Below are 23,848 nucleotides of genomic sequence, written 5' to 3'. Positions count from 1 at the left end.
AAAAAAGCGCAGAAACGCTGATGAGAGTATTCTGCCAGTTTTCCGCCATTCTGCACACTAGCAGGAAGAGTGGGGAATACACCACAGCAACTCTGCTGCAGAGTCCGTTTTTGACTGCTTCAAAACAATGTGGTCGCTTCATTTCTTGACCGAATGATTACGAACTTTGATATTTGCTTATCTGTTCTACTAGCTAAGTGCAGTACATTCTCTAAGCCTGGTACAGGCGTTTTAAAACTTGTCTACTGTTTAATATCAATTAAGATCACGTAATATTGAAATGACGTCATCCAGGTTTTTAAATTTCTAACTCCCACGGGGGAAGAAGCCCACGAGCCTGCATCATGTAAGATCACCCCAATAGTAGTTTACTTTGCTGTCTGCCTGACTCGCGCCGTTTGACGCCCACACACCCACATGCATTACATGGCCAGGGACAGCGCTTAGAAAAAAATTCGTATCTAGGGGTGCGTTTCTTTTACCTAATCCAGCTAATCCAGATTAGATGGATTTGCTAATCCAGCTCATCCGGCTAATCCAGTCGATACGCGGATTAGACGGATTAGGTAAAAGAAATGCACCCTAGGTAATCTGTTTCGATGGCGACGGAGCGTTACAGTCTATAAAGCCGTATTAGAAGTTTCATAATGCGAAAATCAGCGTATGCTATCTCAATCGTGTTTTTGATATAATCTCTTTTTTATTTTGGGTAATTTAACTCCCCCTAAAATCCGTATTAGACAATTTTATGGTAAATCAGCTTTACTCGGGCCGGTTGACGTAGATTTCAAGATAGCGTAGCGTTACAAGGTATAGAATTCGTAGGCAGTTTTATCTTGCGAAAATCAGCGTACTGTAGCTCAATTTTACATCTGCCTTTATTGTGGTTTCTAGATACAGACTGTATACGCGGGCCGCTTGACACTGATACTTGTCGTGTTGAAACCAAAAATCCGAACTAGACAGTTTTATTGTGCGAAAACGAGCGCATTCGCTAGATCCCGATTGTGTTCACACACAAACACACACACACACACACACACACACACACACACACACACACACACTTCTACTTCAACCAAATACCACAAAAGTAACTGCAACTGTCAACACTTAAATGGCAAATCTGGCAAGCAATAAACAAGTAAATCAGATATCACTACCACTAACACTTATGGGAACTAGACACTACAACACACCTAAACAAAGCTTACAGCTAAGTTCCATTGCCAAAGTATCTTGCTGAAATGGTAAAAGTAGCAACATTGTTTTTGACACACTTTTCAAGGATGGCAGACACCTTGTTTTGAAAGATTGACGAATTGGCCCTTTGAAGACAGACAGCTATTCTCCACTGCATCTTGAACTCGCTGGGTATAAGCCTGAACGTAGAAGACACAACTTTGATAGTTCTTCTAGTGCCTCTTGCGCTTTGCTTCCCCAGCGACCGTATACCTCCAAGGCAATGAGACGAAACAAGATCCAAGATTTGTTGACTTAGTTGCGATTTACTCCCTCAGCTGCAGCGAAACCAGGTTTACTACAACTGGAACTGATAGACCGTTTTGCCAAGGAATAGGTAATGCTTACGTCTACAAGATGCTTTGCTATATACAACAGCTGAATGGAAATGTCAGGACGTTGATTATTCTCGAATGGCGCCTTCAATTCTTTCCGACCATGAAATCCAAGAAATTTGGACATGTCGTAAAAGCAGTCGAGTACACAACCATGTCGTTTGATTGGGCCATCGCCCCACTTACACGTCATGGGGTGGTATCCTACGTCTATTGGCTGACCACACTGGGTCACGCGCGCGCGCACACACACACACACACACACACACACACACACACACACACACACACACACACACACACACACACAGACACACAACACACACAGACACAGACACACACAGGCACACATCCTGTGAATTGAGAGGGGGAGGGGCGGGGGAGAACATTTCGTAACAGTCTGCCGCCATCTTGACTTTAAATGGTTTGTCATTGATTAATCTGTGACAGAATTAGCCAGAGCAGCATGCAAAAATGATCCCAACAATGTGTATCAAGCGAGTCAGCTGCAACACCATCCAATAGTATTTCTACTTGCAAGGAACAAAACTTTCAAAGTATTTCTCTATCCTCGTTCGCTAAAATGAATTCCCATTACATATAGCGTCCAGTATTGGAGGGGCGATGCCCACAATCCCGATATTGGAGGGGCACAAACAGACAGACAGACAGATGACCGAGGATTGATTTGTATTATCACTGTTTGAAAGACCACCCTACACATTTATATGGTAAACCGTCTGAATGTTTGGGATAATCTAAACTCGGTAATGATGGCAAGAATTGCATGTACGTGTAAGTGCCATCTTGTGAGACCATCCCTAGCGTACTGTAGTTTGCTTTGCTATTTGTCTGACTCGTGCCGCTTTGATACTGGAGTGAAAATTTTGTGGATGTCATTACCGGACATTCAAACATCAAGGGCACTAGACGTCTAGTTGAGCAGAATTGCTGCTTGGCAGAAACAGAGAAGCAGAGAAACAGATACGAAGCCTTAGAGGGAGATGCGAGAGAGCTGACGACAGATCAGACTTTGTGTTTGATACTGTCTCAGGTATATATCACACTGGCCAATCCTTGCTGCTGAATTATGGCTTCAGGAGCTTTGAATCAGGAAGCTGCTGCAGCAAAATGAAAAAGCTAAACTTCAAGAAGTTTTACCAGGGCTTCAAGCTGAAGTTATTTGGTTGTTGGGACAAATTAAACTTGCATACAATTATCTTCAAAAATTGTCGAAATTGTCAAGAAACAAAAACGGAAAGAAATGGCCCGGAGGGGGAAGAGACCTATGTTTTCAGTGTCCTTGTGACACTCTCAAGCTAATGTGATTAAAGATTAAGAAAATTTCAAGAAACACTACAAAGTATTGGGCGGAAGTGGATGTCCCCTACTTTGTAAAATTCACATTTGCTAACAGCCTCTTACTCTGATGCATCCATCCATCATTTGCTGCAAAGACAAGAGACCCAAACTTGAAAGAAGAAAGAGACGTACTCTGTATAACGCGGCTTCAAAGAACACATCAAAATTCCGCCCGCTGCATATGCTCTTGTACTTCAGGTGTTGGGGAAAGGATGCTGTACTACACAAGAGACCTGGCTAATAAATCCGTCTTTCACTATAGAACAGAAGGCAAACTTTAATTAATAAGTGAGTTCATAATCACCTGGACCACGAGAATTACAGTTCAGCTTCAAAAAATGCAACACACGTCATCTCCAAAAACCAATGCCTTGACTGTCAGGCTCAGTATAACACAGCAAATATTACAATGACCAAGAACAACACAAAATGGCACTAGCTATGGAAAAGTTATGTAGCACGAATGTATAGTTAATGAAAGTGGCTTGAAATTACTGCCACTTACAGAACATGTGGTGTTTCACTACAACGTGTGTAGATGTGTTGTGCTTCCTGAAATTGATGTACCAGTAAAGCAGTTAATTAACTAGATTATTTCAGCGCATTAGAAAGCCATCGAGGAGCAGTAAATGCTAAATTGATATCATGCCAACAAGTGACGAAAGCTTACAAGTGACCAAAGCCTACAAAACCACCTGGGTTCAATAAACTTTTTACCTAGAATAACAACGTCTGTACCTTGACTATTGAAACACTCAATAATCCTAAAAACACCACACTTAATGTCACAGTAGCTAGTGTACATTGTTTCTTCCTTGCAAATTTTCAAACTAAAGAAGCATCTACCTTACTCGGCAATCACCTGCAACAGATGTACACCATTTGGTCACTGTTCTTCTGAGAGAAAATGGAAGAAGACCAGTACCTTGATGAATAAGAAGCGATGAAAAGTGGTTCCTAAACAAAACGAGATACATCATCACAGTGAAACTCTGATCAATGACACAGATGTGAATTATAAACATTATGTTATATAATAGTATGTATATATTTATTTATTACTATAAGTCCCAAGAAGGACCAAAACCATAATTTACAAGAGAGTTGTCAGAAATCTCTTTATGTAATCTTTTCAAGAAAGATTGTTGTGAGCAGTTGTTGAAAGTGTTATTCATGTCTATTTTAAGGCAACATAGATTAGGATCATTGCCATGAGTGTCACTGAAATGACTTAGAATGTGTACTGCAGCTTCTAAACTACCAGGAATTGCTACTCTAACTTGTTTATAAGAGAGAAAAATGTTTGGTAGCTTTGATTGAACATCAGCACAGCAAACTCAACTAGTGAAGCAATGTAGGGTCTCACCAACAGCAATAGCCCTGGTTCACAATATCATGCTGACACTGACGTCAATGCTGACACTGAAATAGAAATGAAAAATCCTACTCCAATCTCAGCGTCAGCGTCAACATCAAATGATGCACTTCTGTCAAGACGATTTCTTAAGTGCGTCAGCATCATATTCTAAACCAGGTACAGACAAAGAAAGACTGTACATAAATCTGAATAGGTTGTAAGGAAATTAAGGAGACACACGGAGAATCCTTGTTCAAACTACAAGGTTAAGTATACCACCTTATTGGAAGTCTCTGTCCCTTGCTGAATGAAGCTTCCAAATTTGCTCAGATCTACTTTCTGGGTGATGCTGAGACACAGTTGTAAGCAAGACAAGGCATTGGTCCTGGTTTGAGGCTAAGGATAATTCAAAACCTACAGAGAATGCTTTACAGCATCTACACTCATGTGCAGAGTTTCAAGATAGCCAAAAATGTTCTGATTCACCATGAGCAGCATGATAAGGCTGTCATTAATGCTGATAGACGATCTGCAAATGAACAAAGGGGATGATTCAATGCTCCAGCATGCGATGAGGTAGCTGTGTTCATGGTCACAAAAGAACACGGTAAGAGAGCTTTCATTTTGCAAAAGTGTGATAACAGCCTTATGAGCATAGATGAACCTCATGCTCTGCAGTGTCCTCTCATATGATCTGAATGATATACTTGCTGAATATTCAGGAGTGATCTCATCTTCCTGCACGCGTGCACGCGCGCACACACACACAATTGACAAAAATGGACAAATGATTTAAGCCCTCCATGTCGTTCGACGTCGACCTTAATTAAGGTTAGTTGCAGAGATAGCTCCCCTGTCTCTAGAGACATCGCCTCCATGCGCTACGTGGAGGCTTAGAGTAAGTGCTACAATCCACCTGAAGCTTGGCCAGAGCCAGCGGCACTGACTATGATGTAGCTCTGGGACTGGATACCAAGGCCCACAGTTACCTGTCTGCTGCATGATGTCACTGCTAAGCTAGCGGTCTTATCCACCCCAGTCAATAGCCAGGTACTCATTTATACTCCTGACCTGAGAGAAGCAATTGTGTGTAAGTTTTTCGCTTACGGAAATTATGCTAGAGCTTGCCATCACTGTGACTTAACTTGTAACCTTGCATGGTCCCGAATGTTTCCATTCTCCAGATGCACTCTTTAACCAATTGACCTACAGCACCACACACCTACACCCATACCCACACACATGCATGCATGTACGGGCACATGCAGGTGCACACACACACACACACACACACACACACACACACACACACACACACACACACACACACACGAGTAAGGAGAGAGAAACAACTGAAGGTCCAGCTTCATTCGAGTCAATTAATAGCTGAAGACACTTATAAAATGTAAACAACTCCCCTAATTCTTGTTGTATATTTTTCACATGTACCAAAGGCTGTCAGCACATGTTTCAGTGTACTTGCTATATGACTTTGCAACTGAGCAGGACGCAAAACCTATCCCATAAAGTGTGTATCAAACATTTTTGAGCTGCTTGTTTAGAAACATCACCAGATACAAATACTAATGAAGAAGCACTACAGTGCAAACCCTCCGCGTGCCATAGCTGTGCAGCTTGAATGTAATTAGTCAGAGCCAGTTGAACCCTTTTCAGTTCCGAGTACTTTGGTAGTAACCACCACCTAGGAAGCTCTGATGCCTTGCATTTCAATGGCTGGTGGCTAATTTGGCTCCAGGAACGTATTATTCCATCAAACAAAGAGAATTCAGCATTAGAAATAGCTTAATCTTAATGCGAGGTAAGTGATTTGCCACATATTGTTTCTAGCAAACCGCAGCGCATATACCGAATCGACAACTGGAAACCGCTCAATTAGAAGAGTGTGAGAATGCCTACCACATATTTGCCTCAATCGACACTATGGCGTGAGCAACATACCAGTTGGAACGCAGACAAGAACACCGCCAAATGACATGTGCGGTATAAAATAACGTCATGTTTGTAACAATTTTACATCATAGCAGAATCCTATAATGTGAGCAAATACCATGCAAGATGAAAGATTGGCAGAAATTTATTTGGCTGAAAGTTGAAGGTAAAAGCATATTGGCGGACTATATTTTGGCGGTTGGACATCGTTGTTGGATAATTGATATATGTACAATATTCCCCACCCACTATGTAGTTAAAATAAGTGGCTGCTTCATGGAGGAGTTTGCGATTACAGAATTTAACCCGCATGACTTCACCTGTACTTCATTGATAGCTGCACGGCCTCATTCTCATGTTTAACTTCGTTGTTTGATATGGGTAGGCACCACAGACGGCAAGCAGTGGTTACCATCTTGTAACCTCATTCGTGCCACATCGCATGATGCTTGATTCACGTGAGTGATGACGTCAACATATCCCAGTAGCCAAATTGACGGCAGATTCTATACTGACACTAGCTAAAAAATCCGCCAATCCGCCAAAATAAATTCCCCACAAATATTTCATCTTATACGGTAAAGAAGTTATATTATTTATTGGGTCATGTGTTATGCAATTGCCCTAGCAGGCTGGTCGTATGATCATACGTCACGTGACTGGACGGTGTTACTATCCCTAGCATTTCATGCATCGCGTAATAAACCGATAACAATCAAAGTTCTCAGCTCAGCCTGTGATACCGCAAGCTGAACGCAACAAGCACTACAAGGCTTGAAGGTAACATTACATCAGAAAATATGGCAAATGAATGCCATTTTAGAACAACAAACACACTGATTGATTCCAAGACCTACCATTATTGAACAAATCATATGACATGTAGTAGAGTCCTGGATCTAATATGGGACAGTTTCAAATATGGTACACTGGCACAAAGCTTAAACGCAAGCTACCTTTCCATTTTTTATATCAAAGTAAAGACTGATCATTCATAAATCATTTCTGTTTGATTCAAGCTAATCGGTTTAATTTTCATACCGCCACAAGCTCTTTTTCGAGGAAGGGTCAATATGGGACAAAACCATCTAATATGGAACAGCTGCTAGTTCTCGCCGAACAAAGCATCTTAATCATGGATCGGGTATTCAGTCAAGAGGGGCACGTCTACCAACAATATTGGAGCCAAGTTCATTGCTTCACGCTTCTCCTCTTTAGAGACGATGGAAAAGGGGCGGATCACAGCATCTAATATGGGACACCCATACTGTTTGAAGCGAGACAATGTCGCATTGCCTAGAATTTATATGACTCCCAAACAGCAAGAAAAGCTGTTTATTGCTTCTAGTGATTAATCAAGTCCTCTATACTCAGTTAGAGAGCTTTTTCACTGTTGTCTGCATTGTCTAGCTATCTAAAACACAGCTGCAAAAAATAGCTTGTAGTCTAGAAATGACTAGAATCATCATCTTTGTGTTCAAACACTTTGTATCATCTCTTGGTTGCATAAAAACACTCCCTGTTGTTCTTGGCAAAACCGATCAAATGTGGATGGAGCCACTGTAATAAAGTAGTTCCAGACCGTCCCTGTTATCTTTGACTTTCTGCATGAGCATCTCCATGTACACTGTCTCTTAGTGCCAGACCAGGTACTGCACGACCATATCTTCTTGCAAGCGGGGCTTCAAACAATGCGCGCAGATCTCATGAATAATCTAGAAATATATAGACTAGGCTAGTAACAAAAAGACTTAGTCTAACTGACTGACAGTTGACTAAACTGTATAAATCTTCACTTCAGACCTTGCGGAAACATGCACTGCGCGACTGAGGAAGTCACTGTGCTATATATAAACACTTCATTACAGTGGCTCCACCCACACTCAATCGGCTTTGCCAAGAACAACAGTAGGAAGTGTTTTTGATGCAACCAAGATATGCTACAAAGTGTTTGAACACAAAGATGGTGATTCTAGTCATTTCTAGACTACAAGCTGTTTTTGCAGCTGTGTTTTAGCGAGCTAGACAATGCAGAAAACAGTGAAAAAGCTCTCTAACTGAGTATAGGAAGACTTGATTAATCACAAGAAGCAATAAATAACTTTGCCTTGCTGTTCGAAAGTCAAATAAATTCTAGGCAATGTGACATGGTCTCGCTTCATACAATACGGGTGTCCCATATTAGATGCTGCAACCCGCCCCTTTTCCGTCGTTTCTAGAGAGGAGACACGTGAAGCGATGAACTTGGCTCCAACATTGTGGTAGAAGAGACGTGTCCCTCTTGACTGAATATCCGATCCATGATTAAGACGCTGTGTTCAGCAAGAACTAGCGGCTGTCCGATATTACATGGTTTTGTCCCATATTGGAGCTTATGGCAATACAAAAATTAAACTGATTAGCTTGAATCTAACAGAAATGATTTATGAATGATTGGTCTTTCCTTTGATATAAAATTGGGGAGGTAGCTTGCATTAAAGCATTGTGCCAGTGTCCCATATTTGAGAATGTCCCATATTAGATCCGGGACTCTACAAACTGACTGACTGACTCAAGGCTGATTCACACTGAGCATGTAACGTAACTTAACGTATTTTATCAACGTACGGCGATCTACGTAACTGAACATGCTATTTCTAGAGCATTCACATTGAGCTCCTCACATACGTTCAGTGTCCTGTACAAGCTTCCATTACATAAACTAAACTTATAATGGTTGTCTACGTGTGACGTGACGTCCTGTTTGAGAAAGTCAAACATTGACCTGTCCTTTCCAAGGCTGCAACAATAATAGCTTTTCCAACCATTCTCTTTTACCCAAGTGCTCTTGAAATCTGCTCTTTTTTGACGTCGTACAAAACAGGGCTACTCGCATACAAGGTCACTAGGCTGCTCATCGGTATCCATCTTACAGCAGTGAAAATGCGCATCCTCAGGAGAGACACCCCCGCACTGCTCCATGATTGGACAATTGCTTACGTCAACCGGGAAAAGTTGAATCCATCTCAACACCTTACGTTACGTTATGAAAGTCAATGTGGTACGTTACGGCAACAAAATTTGCCAGTGTGAATGATCTTGCATAACGTTACGTTATGAAAGTCAATGTGGTATGTTACGGCAACAAAATTTGCCAGTGTGAATGATCTTGCATAACGTAAAGTCGCCTTAACTTATGTTGTTATGTTACATTACGTGCTCAGCATGAATCAGCCTTCACTGACAGGAACATTTACTGAGTATATACGAGCTACATATAGATACATCATGAACAGATAAATTGTGTGTGTGTGTGTGTGTGTGTGTGTGTGTGTGTGTGTGTGTGTGTGTGTGTGTGTGTGTGTGTGTAGTAGCAGTAGTAGTTCAATTGGTTAAAGAGCGCATTTGGAGAATGAAAACATCCGGGACCTTGCAGGGTTGCAGGTTCAAGTCACATTGATGGTGAGTTATGGCAGAATTTCCTTATGAAACTTACACACAGTTGCTTCTCTCGACTCAGGAGTATAAATGAGTACCTGGTGATTGACTGAGGTGGACATGACCGTTGGCTTGGCAGTAACATCATGCAAGTAACATCATACAAGTAACATCATGCAGACGGACTTGTCGGCCTTGGTGTCCTGTCCCAGAGCTGCGCCATGGTCAGTGCACCTGTCCAGATGGATTGTAGTGCTGGCCCTAAGCCTCCACGTAGCACATGGTCGACGTCGAATGACGCGGATGGCTTGACATGTGTGTGTGTGTGTGTGTGTGTGTGTGTGTGTGTGTGTGTGTGTGTGTGTGTGTGTGTGTGTGTGTACTTGCGTATGAATGTCCGTTCTGCAACTAAAAGTAAGTTTCAACAACGGTTATTAAGTTCTGTCCTGACCAGATATACGGCTCTAGTCCTGACTAGCCTCGAAGTTCTAGACCGTCTGGAACTTCGAGGCTGCGTACGTCCTGACGTACACAGACTGTCCTCCAATCTTAGTGGAGTTCAGAACAAAGTCACAAACACTACCTGCTACGCTAGAAACCTGGTAGACATCACCTTTGCATTCTCTTCTTGAATTCAAGGCGCTAGCCTCCATTGTTCCCCCAAACGAAGACTATTAGGCAAAAGAACATGCCAATCCAACACGAATCTGCTTTGGCAAGGATGGCTAGCGTGTGTCCACCATGTGATGGTGCATCACGACGAGTCAGTCTTTTTCGCGGTCAAGTTGAAATAAACATAGATTATCCGGGTCAAACTTCTTCGAAACGCGCGGGCTGTAAACATGGCCAGCGAAGCTCTTTCTTACTCTGTAAGCGGGATCAAAGTGTCATTTCCAATTAAACCGTATCCGTCTCAACTCTCGATGATGGCTAAGGTGTTAGTTATCTAGCTAGACCAACTAAATTTCTGATGACGTAAAAATGAATTTTTTTGTTCAGATTATCAAGGGCATCGAGAAACAAGAAAACTCTCTTCTAGAGAGCCCAACGGGAAGTGGAAAGAGCTTGGCTTTACTTTGTTCTGTGCTGGCATGGCAAAGCAATGAGAGAGGTTGGAACAGCTAGATACTGAGTGATTGTGTCTAGAAATGGATAACCTACATCCCGATGAATTTGTTATAACGGAGACGTTCAATAATAATCGTGTTGCCCCTTTAGTGGGAACTACGTCATGTAATGATGTGAGAGAAATAAGATTATTATTATTATGTGTCGTTATATATGCCTTTCCATGATTGGCAAGTGGGGTCTTTACCCCATCTGGGCGCCCACCAACCCGGCAGGTGAGCCCAGCAGGGTACATGTTTCTGTGTAGTCCACACGGCGATCAATGACTAGCCAATGCGATATAGATTGCAAGTATTACGGTGCCCGCGAACTCGGAACAGCACGCCTAGTGGATATAAATGACCACCAGGAAAGCGCTGAACGTTATCGTCAACAGACCGTTCGCCAGACCACAGAGACTCCCCAACAACTGAAATGAGTCATGGTCTCATGGACAAGCTAGAAAAACATGAGAAAGAAAGACAGACTATTTACTGTTGTCACTGGGGTTTAAACCCCCAAACCATGGAGTGGTAGCTATGTGTCGTGTTGTTATGCCCTTCCATGATGAGCAAGTGGGGTTATTATTATGTTGTCATTACCCTCTAAGTAGGACTAGTGGGGTCTTTACCCTCAACTGAGTGCCCACCAACCCAGCAGTAAGTCACAGAGGTACATGTTTCTGTGTAATCCATATGGCGCTAGTAATTATATGTTATAACTGGCATATTGATTAGTGAAAAAATACCTGTAGTGCACGCAATCAATAAAGCACTGATCCTCATTGCTAATGGTTCCGACGCCAGATCACAGAAACTCCCTTTCAATGGAAACAAGTCTACTCTGACAGACATAGCTGAATAGACAGTGAGAAAGAACCAACACTGAACAGACTCATTTTATTATATTGCTGTTGGCACCTGGGATTGAACCCAGGTTATCATGGTCAGAGGACCAGAACTTTAACCACTAGGCTATAGTATTACTGTGTTGTGCTCAAACAGATCAGCCTGGTTCGTAAGGTCTCTTGTAAGTACCGGAAGCAATCCCTGCCTCAGCGGTGCTTAAACCATAATGGCTGTCTAAACAGAAGACATGACTTTTGCAGGATCCAACTAGGTTCAAGAAGCACTGTTTTCTGTAAGTGCTGCTGGTTGCCCAGTCACCGTGCAAAACCTGCTTGCTCTGTGCCCAACGCTCCCAACACCACTGGAACAACCAGTGTCAGACACCGGCTTACCTCCACCCACAAGTTGCTGTACTTCATCAACTTCTCAGCCTGTTTCCTGGCATTGTTGCCATCAGCAGGACAGTTGATATCAATAAGAAGACAAGTGAAACATGTCAGGATGATTGGCATCGATCTTATTAGCAGTAAGGATGGCTGTGTCCCACATCATAATGATGTCGGTCGTCTCCACAAGTCTATCAGGATGATGCTGGTTGTTGTTGTTATTGTTATTGTTAGGCATAAGTGAAATTAAGTTGACTGTTAAGGGGAACTCCCATGAAAATGCAACTTTATTTGTAGTTTAATAGATATTGTGCCGACTCTTTCTTCCCAGGTGTAGTTTCTATTGAGGCTTTTAGACTTAACTGCGTACCGAAAATTTATTCACTGTGCTCATGAACTTTTGAGGAGTGGAGTACGAGTTGTCATTTTGTCTTGTGTGGTTTCTTCGGTACATAGTGCCTTTCCGGAGGAGAGCAGACATTATGTAGGCTTTGGAGAGGCTGGTGATTTGCAATGATGTGAAATATTTTTAGTAGTGTTGACTTATAGTTTTACATTATTAGTGTAATCACAGGTAAAATGTGTCTCTAATGAAATCTTGAGCTAGTGTAAACTATAACTTCCTCCTTAGGTGGTCTTTCAGTTTCAGCAATATTCATGGCTAGTGGCACTGATGGACAGTGAGCTATGATGTCTCTCTTTATATGACAGAAGTAACAATGTCTTGTAAATATTCATCATTTTTAGATTGACTTATTGTTTTTGGTACCTAGGCTTTGGTTGCTTTAGGAAAGACAACCTTGTAACATTTGATTCCTTGGCTAGTTGTGGCTTGCTCTCTGTCAATGTTATGGTTGTGATGTTCTCGTCAACATACAATTGTACCCAAAGTGTGTCTCTTTGGACAGTACTTTGTTGTATATACGTCTAATTTCCCAGTGTAACAAAATTTGGTCAACTTTTTTTATGTCTGTCAGTCATCTTTTGTCCAAAACAACTGACTTGAGAGCTTCATAAGCAGTGGAACCAGGCTGTAGTCATTTTTTTACTTACTTTTCTGAAGACAGCTCTGAATGTTCACATCTTACAAAGGCACTTGCATGCTCCCAAGAGTGAACGTTTACATGGTTAGTTAGTACTTACCGATATCCATTTTTCTTTTAGAACTTTGGCATCTCCATTACAAGATTGAGAGGAACACCACAGGTGGTTGGAGATTGATTGTATCCATGGCAGCAGACTTTTGCATTTTTGGCTTTCCCCTTCTGAGTCAATTTTTTACAACTCCTTTGGATACATGCCAGACATTGTGCTGGTGGCTTATGTAAGGGTATTTCTTCTTATTGCAGCTGTGATTTGTGGATGTCTGTATGTTGCTATTTGATATATGGTCAAACCGTCACTCTCTAGCTTTTGAATAGATCTTTCGAATCCCTCTTGTTCCACAACTAGAGTTAGACTTCACTTAACTGAACAAGCTGAAATTCAAGTGTGAGTCCATAGTTGGCAGGATAGCCAGAGCTATCATGCCTACAGTACCATCCCCCAAGGGGCACAAAGCAGTGTTTTTGAACTGTTCTAGAAGAGAGCAGCAATGTGTCTGCCAAGTGTAATTTGTTATTGGAATGAGGTATGCATCTTGGTTTATAGAAAGTTGATTCAGTCAGGAACTGCACCTTCATTGTATTTACGAATTGTGACAACTTGCTGTAGCTTCCACCTGAAGAAGAACTGCTGCTGCTGCTGTTACCAGATTGCCAGCTAGCTTATCATTGATTAGGGGCTGTGAGTGCCAAGTAGTGCAGTGGCCTTTTGAGCAAACCAGTTTCACAGTCAACATTGCTACCTTGGGTATGCTCAGAGGTGTTGTCAACTAGTGCACCATGGGTTGGACAGAAAAGGAGCTGTTGAAGCTCTCTATTAAAAACTATGTACTTTGTTTCTTCTTTTGGGAGGTAATTTGGTGTCGGATTGGATGGATGCAAGTGTTGTGTTTGCTGTATCACAGGACTGGTCATAATCTGAATCTACACGGGGACTCATCTTCTGATTCTATACATGAAGCAGTAGCAAATTTCCAGTTCGGGCGTGATGAAAAGCTGGGGGATGACAAGTACTGTTGATGTAGGAATGAGAGAAGATGTTAGAAACAGTATGCACGGTCTTCTGGATATACGTCTGAGAGATTATACTGGGTTGATGCATCGCAAACTGCTGGTACATAATTATCACGAAATGTCTCATCATTGTCTACCTAGAATTCTGGGTCAGTATCCAGTATTCTAGCTGATTTAGATGATGATGACTTTTCAATTATATCTGAAATAGCCTGTGTACACACAGCATTGTAATTATTGTCAAGTATTATAGTATACTGCTTTTAGTGATGTTTTTCATGTAGTGATGAAGGTGTACTTACATGAATCTGCCATCGTCTCTTGCTTGTTGATTGTTATGGTTTGGTGTTTACAAAAAGATAATGCTGGAAAACCATCCGCTTTCAGATGTGTTCTTGCCCTAGTTTTCAGTAGTTCGGCTTGCAGATCTTGCTCGAAACCGTCAGCTGGAAATGATTGGTACATGCACGACTGTTGCACAATACAGGTGGATCTTTCAGTCAGAGTTTTGACAACCACAGGCAAGCGTTAGTACGGAAGCCACTGTTGATGTCCTTATATATATATTGCGCTAGTAACCATTTTGTCCTGTCGCGTCCGTAAGTGGAAATTGCATCATGTGACGGGAAGTAGACCGTCTGTACGCATGCAGTCCGGCTGGACAGATGACGGATCGGCGTGCCTGTGCTGCTGGACAGGTGCAATTTTGACTGGTTCGCACGTGTGCTCGCACTTGACTAGCCGACCCCTCTTGGGGACTTAACTTGGGTGGGATACTGCCTACCACGTGCACTTGGACTTGCCAGGTGGAGGCTAGTCTTTATTGTTGCAGCCATATGCAATGCAGCGCAGCAGCTTACACAGAGATATGCCTACGCATAGTTGTACTTCACTGTTCAGCACCATGGTAAGACACTTCTACATCATCTTTCAAATGGAACATAGTGACACGCCCCCTACTTTACGGCTTTATTTTCCTTTTGTATGTCGCTTTGACAAAAGAAATTTAAAAGAGTCAGCACGATGTCTACTTCTATTACAAATAGACTTGTATTTTCGTGGGAGTTCCCCTTTAAGGCAGAATGCAAAACATAGCAACTACACTAGCGAAGCAACAAATAGTTCATTTTCAACATCTTTGGATTTTCTTGATATGGTTCATAGGAGAGGTTACGATCTTGTGAGTTAGCAACTTCACAGTTGTGCATTGTCTCATCTGTGCATGAGCAGTGGTTTTGTCTATATTTACCAGAGATACAGTAGACATGATGCTTACTGAAATAGACAACTACTATGATACTTACTGAATTAGGCAACTACTATGGTCTTATATAGCAACAGGCACTGTACTTAATTAATCAAAAAAATATGTAGAGAATATTTTTGACAGTCATGTCTTTGATTTGAACGGTTACTGACATTTCTTGGCTTCTTTCGTTGTTAGTCTTTGATTTTTTCTGACAGGCTTTCTTTTCCCAATAAGGATCTATCTGTATAGCCATGCAGAGACTACAGCAGTGCCAATAAAGGATCTATATATCTATTGGCATAGCCATGCATAGACTAAAGCTGTTCACAGTTGTTGTCGCTGTAAAATCATTGAGGCCTTGCAATAGCTTCATGACCGATCATGGAGGCTAGATCACTGCTTAGTACACTTGTTTAACCACTTGGTGAATATTATGTGTTTCTAGTTGTGACATAAATTGTATAATTTGGAGCGGCACTATATTCCTACATTTTGAGCCTCAAAATCATGATCCGTTTTGTATTACCATGCATTGCCGTACCACTTTGGTTCAGTTTTGTTGTGGGTTTTATGTGTTTCTTCAGTGGTTGCAAACAGCATTTTATTGCGGTCGTGTATTGCAATTGTTAATGTAATTTTGTGTGTGTAGCAAAACAAAGAAATCAAGAAATTACAGGTGGGCATTGTGTAGTTGTACACGTGCACGTGCACACACACACACACACACACACACACACACACACACACACACACACACACTTATGTGTACTTGCCACAAGCTAAGATAATGGCTAGGCTAAATTATGATTATCCGTTGTCTTGCAGATACTGGTCATTGTACTTGTGCTCAGTATAATGGTTCTACTGTGCCTGTTGGCATGTTATCAACGACACCTCAAGGATTGCTAACAACCCAAGTTATCTGTGCAGATAAGGCTTCTCCTTCCTACGTCTCTACAGGTAATTATACATAGATGCAATTGCATGAGACAAAGGCATTGTTTGTAACTTCACTTGATCTTTCAATTAGAACTGTTTGCATTATATTTACTAGCATTGCCATTTGTCTCTTCTTCTCAACAGTCTGTTGATGAAATAGCTGAAGATTCAGATTTCAAATTTTTGGCAAAGAAATTTCGCCTTCCAGGGTATTCATTAAAGAGGCCACGACCACATATTGGTTATGAAGATCACATTGATGACTTTACCAAAACACAAGTTAGTGAGCAGGTTAGTTGGGCAGCCTGTCCTTAATCAGAGATGTAAATGATGCTACAGAAGCTGTTGTTCAGAAACATGTCAGCTTGCTTGGCATGTCTCCAAGTATTTTACAATCTGGTGTTGGTCAATTGTCCTATTCTTATTGTCCAAAACAAGACACTCACATCTGCGAATTTTGCACTAGAATGGAAGGTGAATCAGTTGCAAAGATGAAAGCTGAGTCCAGGTATACATTTTGCTGAATGGTTGGCCTTGATGTGATAAGGGAAAGGCTACGTAATGTATGTTAGTAATGTTTATGACCAGCTGTAGTGTAGCATAGTTCAGTGTCAAGTGTCTGTGCACTAGCGCGAGAGAGTCTGGGGACAAGGCTAGTCATAGGGTGTAGCAAGTAACAACAAACATGTAGCATTTAGCCTTAGCAGGTGGCTTATCGCAATTGTAGCTGTCAACAGTGGCTTTCAGCAAGTATCACTGGTACTTAGATAAGTCAAAGTAGAGGGTTTACATCATAATCTTGTAGATAACGTAGGACAATTTGATTTTGTTCACAGTCAAAGAGCTGGTTCTTAGTTACTGCAATACAGCTAGCAAGGTCAGATTCCTAGAAGCCGACGTGACCTGTCACTCCAAAATTATGGTTCCTCAACTTCCGGTCTTGTGAGCTACTGGTTGTGGCTAATAAGTAGAGCTAAAATTTTAGTATTGTAAGTTCCACAGCTGCGGCATAGTCCTTTGTTTTATGTATGTTTGCCATTCTCTCTGTTCTTGGTTGGTTTTATTCTCCTTCATTTACTGGTTTATAGTTACATGCAAGATTCTAATTTCAGATCGTCTAAATTCTTAGTCATATTTCAAAATAGGTAGTCTAGGTGTTTTCTTTGTTAAAATAAAAGGCAGCAACATCTTTAAATATAATTATGGATACAATAAAACATAAATTCTTAACACTCAACTTTTTTTAGCAACTTCTTCATTTTTATGACGGGCAACCAACACATGAGCACATGGTAGCCCAGGGGCAACTAACAGGTGTAGCGATTTGACGAACACTGTATAGACAATATTTCTTGAATGCTTAAAAGTGTATTTGCTGGATTAGAAGCTCCCTTTGTATGAAGTTCCTGTAACCACTTCATACACACATCTTGATACACTCAGTAGAACACATTACTTACAGTTACTGTCGGACATTATCATGAAGAGGAAGTGACTTTGGCAGAGGTGATGAACTATTGGAAATGAAAAAACATGGTGATAGACGTTTACTTCATTAAAGCCAAGGTGAGAACTTTTGTAGAAATCAAGTGACTTGCCAAGTCACATACTTTAATGACAGGGCTCCACAGAGGATGACAGAATTTTGTCACAAATAGCGACTATTGATTACTAGTGTCTGTTACAGCTTGGATTGCCAGACCAAAGCACATAAACACATGGAGTTTGTTTTAAGCTCTCGGATGCAACTGCATACAACAGTTTTATTGTCAAGTTTACTTGAACTGATCACAGCTACCGTATTTCTGCGAATAGTGTCTCATGGGGCACTATTTTTATAGTTCTGAAACATACAGGGCATTATTTGACCATGGGGCGCAATTCGAGCATGGGGCATTATTATTTTGCAAGCACAGAGACTTGCATTGTTCGTTTGCATGCCATCACACTACTTAAACAACACAAACAAACTGCCTAATTTAATCTTACAATCTTGCTGGTATGTATCCTGGTTACTTTCACTTTCATGTGAGTCACATTCTTGGTCTGTTGCATACATTAATTCTCCATTGTCAATCAGTGGTTCTATCTGGGTGTTCATTTCATCTCAAACATGCGCATTGATAGGCATGCATGAACATAACTGGGTTTGAATACTATCCCAGTGGAGCTCTAATTGAGCACGTGGCATTATTATTTTGTTATAGCTCACCTTGGAGCATTATTTGAGCATGGGGCACTATTTTGTGGAATATGGTATGCACTTAGCATGCACATTTTAGACTTAGATGTGAAGAAACGACTTTTAACTATGCTTTTACAAACTATGCTTTTACAATGTTTGCACTGCATACATATTTAGACCATGGTGCTACCCTACTATTTAGACATTGTAATGAGAATCTATCTCATTGTACACACTTACCTTAATTTATCACTGCAGGGTGTGATAGTAGAAGAAAACAGTTAGTGAGCTCTACCTTTTTGTGGATTGTCTGCTGAAATAGCATCTGAAGTGGCATACTTTGGGCAGAATTAGTGGCAGCAGTGTGGCTACTAATGCTTGTATTTTATATACCAACCAACTTGTTAATGAGGCTTTACAATTATGACAGTAAATAGTTGTGGACAAAGGGCAATAATAGTCTAAAGTGGGCAACTGCTGCTTATGGTATGTTTTTCTTGAAAAGGCATTAGAGCAGCTTGTTTGTAAAGAGAGTACACATTAGCATGCATGATAGTGTTTTTAGCATGGCAATGTTCTTAGTGGGCTTGAGACTCCTTCAATGAAACTGCTTTTGAATAGAAGCTATTCTTGACTAGATACAGAAATTGGCAAGAATTGAAGAAGTAACTTTGTAATCAAGGAAATGTGGTGTATTTGATTTGCGATATAGGACATAATGTTGCATGCATGATCTTTGCTCCAAAGGAGTTCCCAACTTTTTAACTTCATCTCTGTCTACATTTGTGTTTACAGAAAACATGCCAGTATCTGTTCATTGGGAACTCTTAGTACGACACACAGTTACCGGACATTTGTTTTCATTTGTGACTGTGCAGCTTATTTTATGGCAACTGTTGTTGATTTAACTACATTTTCACACTACCTTCTGTACTGTGTTTTTAAAATGTGCAAGAATATTAATAACTCTACTTAAATTAATTAAATAACAAACAGATGACATACCGGTAGTGCAATTCTGCTCAATTGTTAATGTACCAGGTATTGCATTGTTTGTTGAGAAACATTTGCTATAGTTGGTCGTATCAATTTGTATTCCAATTTTGTTTTGAATCTTTAGCCTTCCAAAGGTTTACTTTGGCACACGAACTCACAGACAAATAGCACAGATTGTACGAGAGCTAAAGAAGACATCTTACCATGATGCAAAGTAAGGTTTTATGCATAGATTGTTTTTATGTTTACCACTAGATTACATCATATGCTTTTGTGTCTGGTGAGTCACAAAGTTGAGTCTATTTTGCTGGATGTACATTACAACAAATATTTTTACATTTACTAAATATTAAACATCACAGCTGTAAGAGTTAGCTTAGTTACTATGGGATATAGCTCTTTCAGTGGCAGATTTAGAAGGAGTTTGGGGTTCTACGGAACCAGGATTGGCAGACATTGTGTCAATAATTGCCATTCTGGAAAGCAGACAAGTAGAAAAGATCTCTAGCCAGAAACTGGGAAGAGTAGTGGCTCTAAAAGGAGCAAGTACAATAAGCATGATCTAAACAACAGTCTACCAGTCATCTGAAACATGGTCATAGTATCACAGAGACTACCATACTTTTCAACTATTCACCAAAACAGCAGTAACTCTTGGTGGAGGTCACTGAAGTGAACCAGGAAGACTCGCACCAGAAGCTGCAAGACCCATTTCAAAACTTGTTGGATCTATGATGCTTATGAAGTGTTCAGTAAGTTATACCCATCAACAGGAAAGCCTTTTGATGTCATAATGCACAATCATGCCAACAAGTGTGGTGAATGGAGCTGGGACAGAGACTTCTAGAGCCGATTGTTAATTTATACCTCTTTTGAGTTTTGGTCGTCCTTGTGTGTGCTTCAAAATTGAATGACTTGGCTTCCATCCATAAATCGCTGAATATTAAGGTGTACACCCAAGCAATGAAATCATGAAGGCGTGCGGCTTAGTAAGGTCCACCATTGATGATCTTGAAGAAGTACGTGACAGATTATTGGAGATCGTGGATACCTGGTATCAACAAAGTGTAGGTCTTGCTGACACCGAGAGTACTGAGACCAAAGTTTCACAAACTGCATTACGCAAGTAGCACCGTGATCATTCTCTGCTTGATCACCAAAGGAGTATATATTGTCGCCATTCTGTGAGTTGTTCCTTATTTTGATTCCCTTGTTAGTGAATTGAAGGTTTGCATCAATGAGATGCAAAGAAAGGTATAAAACTGGCCGTGCTTTGGCATTTGAAATGGTGACTCACAGTGATCGAAACGATTGATGAGACTTACTCTGTAGATGTTCTAAGTCATAGCGCACTGGACAATGATTATCAGAAATGGAAGAGGAAGTGGGCAATACAGGAGGGTAAGCCTACTTCTCTCTTGAAGGTGTGCTTAAGGACTTGCAGGGAGGGTTTTCCTAACATCTAGACTTGCTTGAGAATTGCCTGCACTCTGTTCTGCTGAGAATGAAAGAAGCAACGGGTGCTGAAACGACTCAAAAACTATCTGAGGTTTTCAATTGGTTCTGATCATCTATCTGTACTGGCATCTATGGACATTCATATTTCAGCTTTTGTAGATTTTCACAAGATTGTCTCTTATATTTTGTTGAGCTGCACTCTTGTCGCATGCTTGTCCATTGTTTAGGGATGACTGAGACAGACACAAGACATTGGAGAACACACTTGTGGTCACGATGTGAAATTGATAGGCTCATATGTGTTCAAATATAATATTAGTGTTTGTGGCATACTGATTTATAATAGTCAGTCTTTCACTTTTATTTCATAGACTGTTCATTACCTTCATCAACGGAACACCCTTTTGCAAACTCTAGAGCTGCCTCTGTATTTATAATTGTTGGTGCTATTGCTATATTATTTAATAATGTTGTTGGTATCACTTTTTTGGCAACTTTTGAAATTGACTAGGCCACTCAGTTGGCATTAGCTGACACGAAGCTTGCTTATTAACTTGTTGGAGAATCAGTCATTTAGAAGTGATGTTTTCGTTCATGGACTTACAAGATGCAGTGTCCAGGATAACGGCTGGACATCGGACAATGTCCGGACAAGCTTGATGCCCATGTTTTTGCAATAGCATGTCCCATTACAGCAGTGCAGTTTTGTCTGCAATAATTGCTTCAGTTAACAACTAAACTAAACAATTTAGCATGTCATTGTCAGTTTCTATGGTGTTTGTTACTTAATTGAGAGGGGTGCTTTCAGTTTTCCACAGCTGGACCTTTCCGGCTACTTTTTTGTATGACGTTGGGATGGAACTGTACCCTACCGATGTGCCTTGTGGTTTCGCTCCCTTGTCTGTCCATGGTGACGGCAACTGTTTCTATTGCTCTGCTAGGGTCATGGCCACAGACGACGAAGAAAACCATAGTCACATACGCACATTTGTCATGAAGGAGTTGCAAGACAATCCAGAGCATTACGTCGACTTATTTATAGCACAAGCGAAGACGCAACTACTCACGAACAAGTCATTGTGTTTGAACTCTCTTCCTTCAGACACTTTGCAACGCTGCTTTCAGCACCTCTTCAGACGGCATAGCTGCCAACCTGCCAACACATGACACATGCCTCAAAGCAATTCAGTGTGTGTCAAAAGTCGGTGAAATGGCATTTTTGGAATGTTTGAAATAGCAGCCCTGGCCAGTGTGCTAAGCAGAGATGTTTATTCAGTGAATCCGACACAGTTTAAACTAGTCTCTCAAGAATACCTGCAACCACATAGGGAAAGGCCAAGTGAAGGAGGACCAGTCCTAATTCTTTGGTCTTGCACCAGAAGTAGACTAGACTCCGAATTTCGTAGTCCAAACCATTTTGTTCCTTGTGTACCTAATTCAGCTACATATAGTGATGGATTAACGGCATCTGTTGCATGTGCTGCCACAAAAGGAAGAAGTGTGTCGAATTGTCTACTGCCACAATTCAGAGCTTTACAACAAAAGAAGAAGAGTGCTGTAGTTACCCATACCCATCCATCGAAACCGTCAAAGTTACAGACTCAGATGTCAGCATTCTTGCCACCTCAGGGAAACAGCAGGTCATGTATTGGTACATGTAATATTGTTTCTAAATCTGATATTGTGGTATCTGACCCTGCAATGGGTTTTATAAATATTCTACTTTATCAGATTTTGTGATCAATTCATCAATTTGCTCTAAAAATCAGCGTTCTGTTACTGTTAAGACAGCAGAAAAGTGGATTTTGGAAAATGACAGAAATCTAGCTACATGCATGTAGTTGAAGATGATAAGTCTGCAGATAACCCTCAGCTGGTCTGCATTAAAGGGTTCAATCTGTACGCAGTTTGAAGAAAGAGTTTATGGATGCCGAAACTTTCATCCAGGCTTCAATGTTGGTTCTAAGAATCTGCGTGCGTCTTCATTTCGAGAACAAGCAGTTTCTGATATCCATACACATGCTAAGTCATTGCTTTGACAGAGCCGAAGTAGCAATCCTCGTTACTTACTCAGCCATTGCAAAGGCAGTCACAACACTAGACAAAGGAACAGAAGAGAAATTAAGAAGAAGTGTAGCATGGGGTAGACTTGGGTACTGGATATAAGAACGAGTTTGCCTGTGCTGCTTTTGTCCATTATATTTAGCTATCATTGAGAGGACAGCGTAGTGATGAATTACAGCAGGCTAAATTCTTTAGTGTCCAAACAGACGGCAGCAGTGATATAACTACTATTGAGCAAGAACAGTTTGTAGCTCTCTATTGTGATCCTCATAGTCTTGATAGCTAATTACATATTTGATTGAAATTCATTGCTGTTCTACAACCCAAATCTATCTATGCCACTGGACTATTTGTCTGCTTGACTTGTGCAGTGGAGCATATTTGAGTGCAAGATTGGCGGAGCAAACTAATTGGTATTGGATGTGATGGAGCTAATGTCAATATGGGTAAGAATGAATTGAAAGGGAAACAAAGGAGCATGTTCCTTGGATTTTTGCATTTTGGTGCATAGCTCACCGACTTGAGCTAGCACTAAAGATGCTCTTGAAGGTACGTTTTTCTCTGAAGTTGATGAGATCCTTCTTCGAATATATTATTTATATGAAAAATCTGGTAAAAAGTGCAGAGAATTGGATCATGTTGTTCAAGCCCTGAAGTAGTACTTGCAACCTTTTGAAATGCCTTCCTCCAGAGGCAACAGACCACTATGTGCTAGCGGGACAAGGTTTATTACTCACAAGGTAGGTGCTTTGTCTTGTATCATAGACAGATTTGGGGCATATTTGTCACATCTGCAGACTCTGATTACTGATTCGGCAACAAAATGTGCAGATAAA

General features: G+C 40.9%; 1 protein-coding gene and 1 long non-coding RNA gene across 4 annotated transcripts in view; one reads left to right on the top strand and one right to left on the bottom strand.

The window, feature by feature from the left end:
- Positions 1-3,548: 3,548 nt before the first annotated feature.
- LOC134179100 (uncharacterized) lies at positions 3,549-10,441 on the bottom strand. Its single transcript, XR_009969783.1, has 3 exons — positions 10,277-10,441; positions 3,865-3,896; positions 3,549-3,801 (listed from the first exon to the last, which is right to left on the bottom strand). It is a non-coding gene; the product is annotated as an uncharacterized LOC134179100 (long non-coding RNA).
- A 54-nt stretch (positions 10,442-10,495) lies between these two features.
- LOC134178363 (Fanconi anemia group J protein homolog) overlaps positions 10,496-23,848 on the top strand; it is a 38,379-nt gene continuing 25,026 nt past the window's right edge. The window contains exons 1-7 of one of the 3 annotated variants that reach the window (XM_062645233.1): positions 10,496-10,598; positions 10,663-10,774; positions 16,020-16,046; positions 16,196-16,330; positions 16,401-16,600; positions 16,663-16,817; positions 19,615-19,704. In XM_062645233.1, coding sequence (XP_062501217.1) covers positions 10,506-10,598; positions 10,663-10,774; positions 16,020-16,046; positions 16,196-16,330; positions 16,401-16,600; positions 16,663-16,817; positions 19,615-19,704 — 812 coding nt within the window. In that variant the 5' untranslated portion in view covers positions 10,496-10,505. The remainder of the gene's footprint in view (positions 10,599-10,662; positions 10,775-16,019; positions 16,047-16,195; positions 16,331-16,400; positions 16,601-16,662; positions 16,818-19,614; positions 19,705-23,848) is intronic. The other 2 variants (XM_062645235.1, XM_062645234.1) reach the window with 2 other exon arrangements.

The sequence above is a fragment of the Corticium candelabrum genome, chromosome 4 (genome assembly GCF_963422355.1).
Source record: "Corticium candelabrum chromosome 4, ooCorCand1.1, whole genome shotgun sequence".
Lineage (NCBI taxonomy): Eukaryota > Metazoa > Porifera > Homoscleromorpha > Homosclerophorida > Plakinidae > Corticium > Corticium candelabrum.
The sequence above is the reverse complement of the archived record's forward strand: the minus strand, read 5'-3'. Positions and strand labels throughout refer to the sequence as shown.